This window comes from Polypterus senegalus, chromosome 9 (genome assembly GCF_016835505.1).
Source record: "Polypterus senegalus isolate Bchr_013 chromosome 9, ASM1683550v1, whole genome shotgun sequence".
NCBI lineage: Eukaryota > Metazoa > Chordata > Cladistia > Polypteriformes > Polypteridae > Polypterus > Polypterus senegalus.
In genome coordinates this window covers 8302569-8315118 of record NC_053162.1, presented here as the reverse complement: position 1 = coordinate 8315118, position 12550 = coordinate 8302569, and the positions used below count along the sequence as shown (strand labels likewise).

General features: G+C 39.5%; 1 protein-coding gene across 5 annotated transcripts in view; it reads left to right on the top strand.

Moving 5' to 3' along the window:
• Positions 1-12550, top strand: part of golga2 (golgin A2) — a 123289-nt gene that overhangs the window by 24907 nt on the left and 85832 nt on the right. For all 5 annotated transcript variants that reach the window (XM_039762678.1, XM_039762677.1, XM_039762674.1 and 2 more), the window contains exon 2: positions 8711-8830. In XM_039762678.1, the coding sequence (XP_039618612.1) occupies positions 8711-8830 (120 nt within the window). The remainder of the gene's footprint in view (positions 1-8710; positions 8831-12550) is intronic.

Sequence of the window (12550 nt, the reverse complement as noted above, 5' to 3'; positions counted from 1 at the left end):
TTCCAAATAACGATATAGTATTAATAAAAGGTGTCATTTTGCTTGACTTCTCACTCTACAGGTGCTGGTCATAAAATTAGAATATCGTGACAAAGTTGATTTATTTCAGTAATTCCATTCAAAAAGTGAAACTTGTATATTAGATTCATTCATTACACACAGACTGATGTATTTCAAATGTTTATTTCTTTTCATTTTGATGATTAAAACTGACAACTAATGAAAGTCCCAAATTCAGTATCTTGGAAAATTCGAATATTGTGAAAAGGTTCAATATTGAAGACACCTGGTGCCACACTCTAATCAGCTAATTAACTCCAAACACCTGCAAAAGCCTTTAAATGGTCTGTCAGTCGAGTTCTGTTGGCTACACAATCATGGGGAAGACTGCTGACTTGACAGTTGTCCAAAAGACGACCATTGACACCTCGCACAAGGAGGGCAAGACACAAAAGGTCATTGCTAAAGAGGCTGGCTGTTCACAGAGCTCTGTGTCCAAGCACATTAATAGGCAAAGGGAAGGACAAGATGTGGTACAAAAAAGTGTACAAGCAATAGGGATAACCGCACCCTGGAGAGGATTGTGAAACAAAACCCATTCAAAACTGTGGGGGAGATTCACAAAGAGTGGACTGCAGCTGGAGTCAGTGCTTCAAGAACCACCACGCACAGACGTATGCAAGACATGGGTTTCAGCTGTCGCATTCCTTGTGTCAAGCCACTCTTGAACAAGAGACAGCATCGGAAGCGCCTCGCCTGGGCTAAAGACAAAACTGCTGCTGAGTGGTCCAAAGTTATGATGAAAGTAAATTTTGCATTTCCTTTGGAAATCAAGGTCCCAGAGTCTGGAGGAAGAGAGGAGAGGCACAGAATCCACGCTGCTTGAGGTCCAGTGTAAAGTTTCCACAGTCAGTGATGGTTTGGGGTGCCATGTCATCTGCTGGTGTTGGTCCATTGTGTTTTCTGAGGTCCAAGGTCAACGCAGCCGTCTACCAGGAAGTTTTAGAGCACTTCATGCTTCCTGCTGCTGATGAACTTTATGGAGATGCAGATTTCATTTTCCAACAGGACCTGGCACCTGCACATAGTGCCAAAGCTACCAGTACCTGGTTTAAGGACCATGGTATCCCTGTTCTTGATTGGCCAGCAAACTCGCTGACCTTAACCCCATAGAAAATCTATGGGGTATTGTGAAGAGGAAGATGCAATACGCCAGACCCAACAATTCAGAAGAGCTGAAGGCCACTATCAGAGCAACATGGGCTCTCGTAACACCTGAGCAGTGCCACAGACTGATCGACTCCACGCCACGCCGCATTGCTGCAGTAATCCAGGCCAAAGGAGCCCCAACTAAATATTGAGTGCTGTACATGCTCATACTTTTCATGTTCATACCTTTCAGTTGGCCAACATTTCTAAAAATCCTTTTTGCATTGGTCTAAATTGATATTCTAATTTTCCGAGATACTGAATTTGGGACTTTTATTAGTTGTCAGTTATAATCATCAAAATTAAAAGAAATAAACATTTGAAATACATCAGTCTGTGTGTAATGAATGAATCTAATATACAAGTTTCACTTTTTGAATGGAATTACTGAAATAAATCAACTTTGTCATGATATTCTAATTTTATGACCACCACCTGTATACAACTCTAAGCAACTGACACGCAGGTAAACAGACTTGAGTTAAGAAAACTGTACGGGGTGGAGGGGTTGTGATAGTAGGCTGCTTGCTTCTTATCAAAACATTTAAAGGACAAAAGACGCTGACGGAGAGGTGCAAAGCGTTTTAAGGTGGGACAGATCTACGAGTTTTTTCGTAGGCTCTGGTAATTGTAGTGTTAAAAAATGCATTTTGTGTTTACTTGGGTAATCTTTGTCTAATATTTAAATTTGTTTGATGATCTGAAACATTCAAGTGTGACAAACATGGGAAAAAAAAAATAAATCAGGAAGGGTCAAATACTTTTTCACAGCACTATGTATATATTTTTAAAGCTACTGTTTATTACATTTTTTTCTTTTCATTTTATGACTTCTTTGGTAAATAATGAATTGCTTTTGTTCTTTTTATCTGTGTCTAAAGCTGTCAAGAATAGGGGTTGCCTACCCATGATCCTCTAAACGAAACAGCTGACTCGGTACATAATAGCTGGATTGTTTGGGTTAACAGGCGACCTAGTGATGCAGTGGACAGAATTGCTGCCTTACAACTCATGAATCTAATATGCCTTCGGTTGTGATGGTTATTTTTCTACTTGCTTTAGCTTGTTCTTATGTTATTGCATATTTTTCTTAACTTCAAAAATGTGCTGACTGTTTGAACACTGTCTTTTAAATTGTCCAAGTGAATAAGCCAGTATATTGGTGCCCTGCAAAGGAATTTCCAGTAAAATCATTATTGTCTTCAATATTCTGAGGTGAGAACTAGAATACTCGAAGGAAAACTCGTAAAGGCATGGAGAGAATTTGCAAACTCTACACAGACAACTGGTTTGACTTGGGAGGAGGTGCAGGACTGAGCTGTTTGGAGAAGGTTGATCAAGCATGTCAACCGCCCCCATAGAAGTGGGAATTGAGGAGGAAGAAGACACAGACAACAGTTGAGCATAGGATTCAACCCCAGGATACTGGAACCAGGTGACTGAAGTGCAGACCATTGTTTGCATAGAATACACTATCATGAAACATATGTCAGTCACTGAATCTGTCAAGGGAAAGACTGGGTCCAGGAAATGGTATCTGAATAATTTACCAAACAGCCAATATTAACACACCTTTATGAGCTCCATTTTGAAGCCTGAATGGTGTACCTATTATTGGGAATGTGGTGGGTATGATCTCTTCTAGTTAATGTGGGCCTCCTCTTGGGTAGTCCAGTTACCTCCCATGATCTTTAAATTTATTTCGGGAGACATGGTTACCATAAATTGTGAAAAGATGAGTAAGTGGTGGTGTGTTTGTGCATTAACCTAAAAGGCAGATCAGCGTTCTATACAGAGTTGATTTCTGCCTTATATATAGTTGCACCATCGTAAGCTATGACTTTGACTTCTGCCAGAAAAAATGTTGGGAATTTAGGCCAAAATTATTTATTGGATAGCATAGTGTAAAAAATGGTTCACTGTTCGGCCAAGTTTATACTGCACACGATGCGACGCATGCTTTAGCGGACACTCCTGCTATGCAAGCATTTTACTCTTTATACCTGCACGCGTACTTTACGTAAATCTGGAGGAATCCACCAGGTGGCTGTGCGAGATTATCACAGTGAGAACAGGTTCGACTTTGCTGTGTTGTGAATTGCCTGGAACAGCCATGAAATTCCGATGACACCTTAACACAGTATCTCTGAAAAGGATGTTTAATGATTAAATCCATCAATCTAGGGATGTGCCCTTTCCAGCTGGCATTGGGCATGAGGCAGAAGCAGTCCCTAGACGGAGCATCAGCTAATCACAAGGTAATTGCAAGCAGGCACAGACACTGGCGTCATTTTAGTGTCACCAGATCTGCATGTCATTTAGGAAGGAAACCGGAGCCCACTGTGGAATCCCAGCAGGAAAACATGGAAACTTCAGGCAGGGAATACCAGCGACGTGACTCCCTGCGAGACAGCAGTCCTGTTTCTCCGCCACCGTGTCACCCCATGTATGTAAATATTAATAGTATTCATTATTTAAATGAAATTAACGATTTATCTGTAAAATGTAAGAATACATACTTTAATACATTTCATCATGAAAGTGATATCAAGTATAAATCTAAGGATTTTAAATGTGCAGGGAGTTAGAATATCAGACATTTAATGTGTTCTGTGTGGCGATTGCTGCTGTCAGGTCAGGAGGAAGCCCCAGAAAAAGAAACATGGTATGTGAGACTTTTAAAATGTATCGTGTCATTACAATCAAGAATATGCGACTCTTGAATATAAAATCAAACATCGAAGTGCGCACACCGATCCCGTAGGATCCGAGTCTTTCTGTCACATGTAGATAGTAACCAGAGACTCTGACGTCACATTCCGACTTTTATCACACTGCGCCCCCCTGACTTTTTGCTGGTACTCACGAATGCGTCGCGTTAATTTCTGAGGACCTGCTCAGAGGACGCATCAAATGAATGCTGGGAATGCGTGGCAGCCATGATGTGTATGTGTTCTGAGTGTAAAGTATTAAACGAGTCCTTGCAGGTCACTGACAAGAAATTGGGTTTGGTTGTAGTTGGGTTGAATCCTTTTGTCCTCTTTGTTTAATGTAGAATACCCCTTATTATCCCCCAAAAAATGTTGTCTGTTTGGTTGCTCAGTTTTTAAAAAAAAAAAAAGATAAGTAAATGGGGGTCAGGTGTGGAATTTTCCACTTGTTGCATCATTTTGGCGCTCAAAGTTTTAAATATTGGATTAGGAATACTCGACCTGTATTTCAAGAATATAAAGAAGTTTAGAGTTCCAAATAGCGTTCTTCCTTTCAATGTGGAATCTAACAAGTGTGCCCTCATCCAGTTGAGCTCAAAGGTTTGTTTTTGTTTTTTTTAAATCACCTGATTGGGATAATGATTTTTATATTTGAGTGTTTATTTGGAATTCACTCTGTTAATCTTAGTCTTACTACATTTACATTCAGGAGAGTTAAAGCCAGCTATAATTTTGAGAGATCAATAAAGTTCATGTTTTGTTGTGCTGAATACCCTTTTAGGTGCAGCAGATTTGTGACCATGTAAAGTGCTATCTATTAGGTGTTAAGTAATAAAATATTTATGAGATCAAACTGAATGATTGAAGGATTTGAGCGTTTTCAGATTAACAGATCGAGATTAAAAGGAGACAAAGTTTACTGTTGCCTTTTTTTTTTTTGATGTTCACATACAGTGGGTACGGAAAGTATTAAGACCCCCTTCAGTTTTTCACTCTTTATTATATTGCAGCCATTTGCTAAAATCATTTAAATTAATTTTTTCCCTCATTAATGTACACACAGCACCCCATATTGACAGACAAAAAAATAATTTTTGAAATTGTTGCAGATTTATTAAAAAAGAAAAACTGAAATATCACCTGGTCCCAAGTATTCAGACACTTTGCTCAGTATTTAGTAGAAGCACCCTTTTGAGCTCATACAGCCATGAGTCTTCTTGGGAAAGATGCAACAAGATTTTCACACCTGGATTTGGGGATCCTCTGCCATTCCTCCTTGCAGATCCTCTCCAGTTCTGTCAGGTTGGATGGTAAACGTTGGTGGACAGCCATTTTTAGGTCTCTCCAGAGATGCTCAATTGGGTTTAAGTCAGGGCTCTGGCTGGGCCATTCAAGAACAGTCACAGAGTTGTTGTGAAGCCACTCCTTCATTATTTGAGCTGTGTGCTTAGGGTCATTGTCTTGTTGGAAGGTAAACCTTCGGCCCAGTCTGAGGTCCTTAGCACTCTGGAGAAGGTTTTTTTTAGGATATCCCTGTACTTGGCCGCATTCATCTTTCCCTAGATTGCAACCAGTCGTCCTGTCCCTGCAGCTGAAAAAAACCCCCACAGCATGATGCTGCCACCGCCATGCTTCACTGTGGGGGACTGTATTGGACAAGTGATGAGCAGAGCCTGTTTGTCTCCACACATACTGCTTAGAATTAAGGCCAAAAAGTTCTGTCTTGGAGTTTGCTAAAAGACACCTGAAGGACTCTGAGATGGTGAGAAATAAGATTCTGTGGTCTGATGAGACCAAGAGAGAACTTTTTGGCCTTAATTCTAAGTATGTTTGGAGACACCCAGACACTGCTCATCACTTGTCCAATACAGTCCCCACAGTGAAGCATGGCGGTGGCAGCATCATGCTGTGGGGGTGTTTTTTCAGCTGCAGGGACAGGACGACTGGTTGCAATCGAGGGAAAGAAGAATGCGGCCAAGTACAGGGATATCCTGGACAAAAGCCTTCTCCAGAGTGCTAAGGACCTCAGACTGGGCCGAAGGTTTCCCTTCCAACAAGACAATGACCCTAAGCACACAGCTCAAATAACGAAGGAGTGGCTTCACAACAACTCTGTGACTGTTCTTGAATGGCCCAGCCAGAGCCCTGACTTAAACCCAATTGAGCATCTCTGAGAGACCTAAAATGGCTGTCCACCAACGCTACCATCCAACCTGACAGAACTGGAGAGGATCTGCAAGGAGGAATGGCAGAGGATCCCCAAATCCAGGTGTGAAAAACTTGTTGCATCTTTCCCAAGAAGACTCATGGCTGTATGAGCTCAAAAGGGGGCTTCTACTAAATACTGAGCAAAGTGTCTGAATACTTGGGACCATGTGATAGTTCAGTTTTTCTTTTTTAATAAATCTGCAACAATTTCCAAAATTCTTTTTTTTGTCTGTCAATATGGGGTGCTGTGTATACATTAATGAGGGAAAAAATTAATTTAAACGATTTTAGCAAATGGCTGCAATATAACAAAGAGTGAAAAATTGAAGGGGGTCTGAATACTTTCCGTATCCACTGTATAATATGGGACATAAAGATGAGCTGGTGTGTAGGAAATTTTGCATACAGTATTAAAGTTTTCGTTCAGACAAAGCCATAGGTAAAAGATCTAAGTAACGTGTGATGTGGTGGTTAATAGTACCTTAAAGAGCTTCAAATCTCAAATTAATATTTTGCACAAGTTAGTCGAGTATGGTTTTCCAAACAGCTGGTAAAGTAGACTTGAATTGAGGTAGGGGGAAAAAATGCATTTGGGAGTGAGTCCTTGCATTCCACAACAGGTCCAATGCTGGCATTTCTTTGCCTTGTTTGTTTTCCCTCTTCATATTGCTACAATGGATGATAAGCTAGTGGGATATACTGTACATAACACTGCGGCCAAATGTTCCTAACTTATTTTTCTGTTGTTCTGCTGTTAATAAAGTAATCAATTTTGTCACAATGAACATGCATCTGTTACGTATTTTCATTCTCAGTAAACATCAAAGACTACATTTTCTGTCTTTCCTTTTGGCTTGGTGTAAGTAGGGCTTTAATTCCCTTATTTTTAGCTATTCAGTATTAAAAGAAATACTGTTTCTGTATTTCTAACAACTGATTTTCTAATAAATGTTTTTATTCACAGTTGTTAGGATTTATAGGTCAAATTTATTCTATAGAAACAACATTCTGTTTTCCAAATCATATTTGTTGGCAGCTTTTTATTCACGGAGATTATTCCCAACACCAAACCCCCACTCCCACAAGAAACTCTTTGGTGTGAAAATACAGTGTTTTAAGATGTGAAAGTGTCTTTGATTCTCCAAACTGTCATAAATTGAACATAAGATTGTATTTCTGCTTAAACAGCTACATTACATTGGTATATTTTGCAAAATGCATTTCTTTTCTGCCGTTGAGTAATACAAATGTTTTGCTTTCATGTATTCCTAATCAAGATCAATGTACCACTGTTTATAGAGTTTGCCTTTGGCTAAATGCTAAAGAAATGCTTACATAAAGGCATAATATTGCGTTAAATGCTTACTTGGTTTTATGTTTTTATTTAAAATAAACTAGAGGCTCCGCCCCCTGCTCACTTCACTCGCCAACCCCCGGGTTTGGTTAACCAGATATACAATTTAAAGAGATGATTTTCATGAGAATTGATACATATGCATTATTTTCATTTTTACTTTAAAACAATATTTGGAATGAATTATTCTTCAAGATCGCATTGAATTTTGATTCCGTGTTTGGACTTCCATCGTGACAACACAACGTATAACTGCCCGTGAGTGAATATCGTTTCTCTCTCTAATAAATAAGCCGACTTTTTTGAATGTTTGTCCCTGTGATTTGTGAATTGTCATAACAAAAGCTATTCTAATGGGAAACTGTAAACTTTTTACTACGAATGGCATATCAAGATCTCTTTTGGTGTCTGATGTTATCCCCCGAAGAAGTACTACATTACCTTTCTTGTCACCTGTTTAAAATTTTACATGTTAGAATTGTTTGACCAATTTTTAATGCAACTAATCTTGTTCTATTGCATAATCCATCACTCAGTCATAAATTAAGCAATAACATTACGATACATCCCTCTTTCGACAGTAATTTGTCCGTTGGAAGACCGGATAGTGTTAACGCTTGTAGATATTCTATGAGATATTGTAAATTGATGTTTTCGTCTTCCTCACGATCACCACCAACTGCTTCAGCATAGTCTGTTGATACACATTTAATCAATTTGCCGTGTAACCAATCGACTATTTTCACGTTAACTCGTTTGACTTTGTTTCTTGCTGCCATATTTAGGTGAGTGGGTGATTCTAAACTGGATCTTCGTATGTGTGTGTATTCATAAGTAAGCCCTTTAATGGATTGGTGTCTGTCTAGGTTAAGTGCCGGAATGCACCTGATGACCGTGGTCTTGTTTGAAAATAGTTGTAAGTAGGGCGTGACTTGAAAGAATCTCGTGGCCATAGTCTCCATCTTTTGGACTTGCTTCCAAAGATTGTAAGTAGGGTGTGACTTGAAAGAATCTCGTGGCCATAGTCTCCATCTTGTGTGACTTGCTTCCAAAGGTTGTAAGTAGGGTGTGACTTGAAAGAATCTCATGGTAAAAGTCTCTGTCTCGTAGGACTTTCTTCCAAAAAGTTATGTCTCGTCACAGGATTAGACTCGTCTCATCCCAGTAATTTTTTATTATAATAGAAAGATTAAGCTGCTTATTCGTTTTCCTTTGTCTCTTGTCCTAGCTGAAGGAATATCAACAGAAGAATACCCCATTGGTGAATACTGGAACGAAAAAGAAGAGGAAAGTTAAAGAAGAAAGTGGTCAGGATTCGTTGAGTAATGACAGGCACTCTCCAGACAATGTAAGTGATTTTAAATATATTGGTATACTCCTATTTAGGGGTGAGGAATATAACCTGCATAGATGTTATACTGTTAGAAATTTGTGCCAATTTGAGGCTTAAAGTGTACGGTTTATACTGGTAGAGAGAGGATTTTGATGTCTACAAATTGTGCCACCAACATTGTTACCCGAATGAGTTTGGAATTTTTTTTACTGTTGACCCCATTCATAATTTAAGATCCTGATACATTTAGCTCCAGTGACAGTTAACATTGTTTAAATCTGAAAATCAGAATAATTGATCTTCACTGGTTCAGTTGTTTAGTTAGTGTCCATCCACAAAGACTATATGTAGAGAAAGGGATATAAGATGGAGGGGGTGAAAGCAACAAAAAGGCTGAAAAGAAGGTTTCGTCTTCAGATTGTTGGGAAATGGTTCCGATTTAAAAAGTCAAGACAATGAGCATAAAATGCTTATCTGCAAACTATATTGGGTGACTCTCTTAGCCAAAGGTGATAATATAAGCAAATGCTTGAATCGTGTAAAGATGGCACAGTGTATGTGAGTATCCAGAATGTATGTGGATGTGCTCCGAGTCTGGCAGTTTTAAAGTTGGTTTGAAAAGAGGAGTCACAATCTAAACCGAATCTAACTGATTGTTGTCCTTTGTTACCTAGCATCAGTGCTCCTTCTGGGAGGACATGGTGGCAACATTGTCACCTGTCGCAGATCTATACTTAAGCCACAGGCAGTTTACAAGTTTGTTTCTGCAACGTGGTCTCTAACTTGAAGTACAACTTTGCGTACAGCACACCCTTGTTTTCAAATTTTTGCATCATTTTATTCAAATTTTATGCATCACTTTAATGCTTTAATATTTTTTTAAACTTGCTGATATAATTTTTGTATTGAAATAGTACTTCATTTAATAGGAATTTTAAGTACAGTATTGCATATTTACTTATTTAACTCATGAGCATAATTTTGCTTACTTGAGCTGTGCAGAATGTTAAATGTTAAACTGTGTCAGTGTTAAATTTCAGAAATATCAACGAAACAACCCAGAGGTTAAACAACCTAGTTAGTTACTGAGAACCTGATATCTAAATCCAGGCAATAAAAAACTTAAGATATAAAACCTTATGTCCTTTATAAATGATGTTCTATAGAAATTGTAAGGTGGGGTGGGGAAACATTATTTATTGTGTTATACAGCCGAACTCCTGTATCAGTGGATTTGCTTTCCTTGGTAACAGTTATTTGTGGTTTACTATGTGTAAGAGCCATTTTCCTAGTTCTATAAAATGTAGGAATATTTACTAGATGATAATGCATAAAATATGGGAGGTTCCTAAAACCCCCGTGAATAGAATTGAGTTGGTATTTTCCTGTCATTTCTTAACAGTTTTTGAGTAAACAATGTTCTTTAGTAAGTGTTTAGCCTTGCCTTGTGTAAGGTACAGAGGCATACGGTTTTTTAACCGTGTCCTTGAAAGAATTCTTTTCGTGCTCACGTTCGTGCTTATGCACGTCACTGAGCCTGGCGCATATCTAAGTGCCAACGGCCTAAGGGTCTTTTGAGTGTGAAGTAACTCGTAAATTAAAAGATCTAAGTTTTGAATCGTATGTTTAAAGCATACAGAAGAAGAAATAAATAACCTTTAAGTACAGAAGTAACCAAAGCTTCATAAGAAAACTAAGTTTATAGAAGATACATTTTTCCCGTTTTTTTGCCTTTATTCTTTGTGTGTAACTGTTTTTCTTTTTATTCTTGTATGGATTATTTGCCTTTAACTTTCACTAAATATTTTTTAAACGAACTTTTGGACTGAGAGATTTCTTTGACACACGTCTTACCCGTGCCTGACTTCACCTTATGCAAAGGCGGCTACACTATGACCTGAAAATATGAAATGGAAAATTCCAGAAATAAATGATTCACAAGTTTCAAATTATGCTCCAGTCTCAGTAATTGTTTTCTCAACTTTTGGATACACGGCTTGGTGTCCGCATCGCTGCATTTTGTTCTTTGCATGAGGCAAAAACCCAGCGTCTGCCCCTGTGTCTGATGTGATTTTCGCCACACTGATGCGTTCATTCAAGGAAAAGAGAGAGAGCACCAGTATAATAATGTGCAATGTATTTTATTATATAATTTTGGTAATGTCTTATTGTGAATAATTTATCAATGAACTATCACAAGCATGTATGTAAATGAAAAATGCTTTAAATATGGGGTTGGTACTATCCATGGCTTTGGGCAGGTGTGGTTGATTTTTGGCATGAATCTCTTGAGGATATAGTCCAGTGTTTCCCAACCTCGGTCCTGGGGCACACTGTGGCTGCAGGTTTTTGTTCCAACCAGATTCCTAATCAGTGACAACACCTGATAGCACTGATCTCATTTAATTAGCTGGTATTATTTTTCTTTGATTCGACATTCAGAAAAGCACAGCAGCATGATTTTTACATTTATAAGACACTAGCCAACCCGCAGCGTACCATACGCCGCAAATGATTTTTAAGCACAGGGAGATTAACATTTGAAAAATCGGTAATGTAATAAATCAGCAAGAAAAGCACCATTGTAACAATGCATGGAACGAACCAACACACAATCGTCCGTGACTGAAAACTGGCGGACCTCCATCGCACCTTCTCCTGCCAGATGGAGGGATTCGAGTGCACTGCGCTCAGGCGCGGAGTGTGGAATAGTAGGAGAGGAGAAGGACGTCCACTCGGCTCCCTCCGTCATGCTAGTCTGCTGATTTCTCGTTCAGTATGCACTGCCCGCTCATGTGCCCACCTCCAACTTGTCACTTGAGTCGTCGTCGTCGTCTTTACACAGTCCAGATGCACCTGTGACTCGCGTAGATGTTTCATTGCTCTGTGCGGTTTTGGCTGCTTTTCTATATGTAATCCACCAAGACACCCGACCACGGTAGTAGCGAGGTGTGCACAAAGGGTAGGGACACAACCAGTGGGAGCGTATGAGTCGCACTTAGTGGGAATTCCATGGTTTGCAGCCCGAATGGGGTTCAACGGCTTACCCACGCCTAGACACACGCTCAGTCTCATGCATAATTATTAATTGAATGCTAAACACTTCTGGAAAGACACGGTTGTCTAAAACGGGTTGGTGTGAGAATACAACAGTGTTTAATGAAAAGATGGAACTCTGGAGAGAGCAAAATACAACACAATAGTGAACCCGCGGCATAACAAATGCCGCATAATTATTTATTGATGGTTGAACACTTCTGGAAAGACACAGTTGTCTAAAAAGGGAGGGTTTGAGGATACAACAGAAAGTGAATGAAAAGATGGAACTCTGGAGAGAGCAACATATACCTGTAATTGTCCGTGAGTGAAGAAGACGCATGTTTGTCGCGGATGCGAATTTCTGTATGTAGCGTGTAAAACAGTTTGCTATGGTGCATGCGGTCGTGCGTCGTAACGAAAACTCGTTTTTTAAAGACTGCTTACTTCATTGTGTTTTAACCTCAGTTGTAAAGGATTGTTTTAAGGATCCCATGGGATACCCCTCGCAAACCGTTTTACACGCTGCATATGACGATTCACCTCCGCAAGAAACATGCCTCTATGAACAGTCAACGTGGCTCGGAGGTGCCAGGAGTTGGTGGGTGTGGCTCCTTCCTGCGTGCGCCATAGGTGTCTGTCTTGTCGGCGGCTCCGTGAATCCACGCCCCTTATGGCGTGCTTTCCATGGTTGTCTTG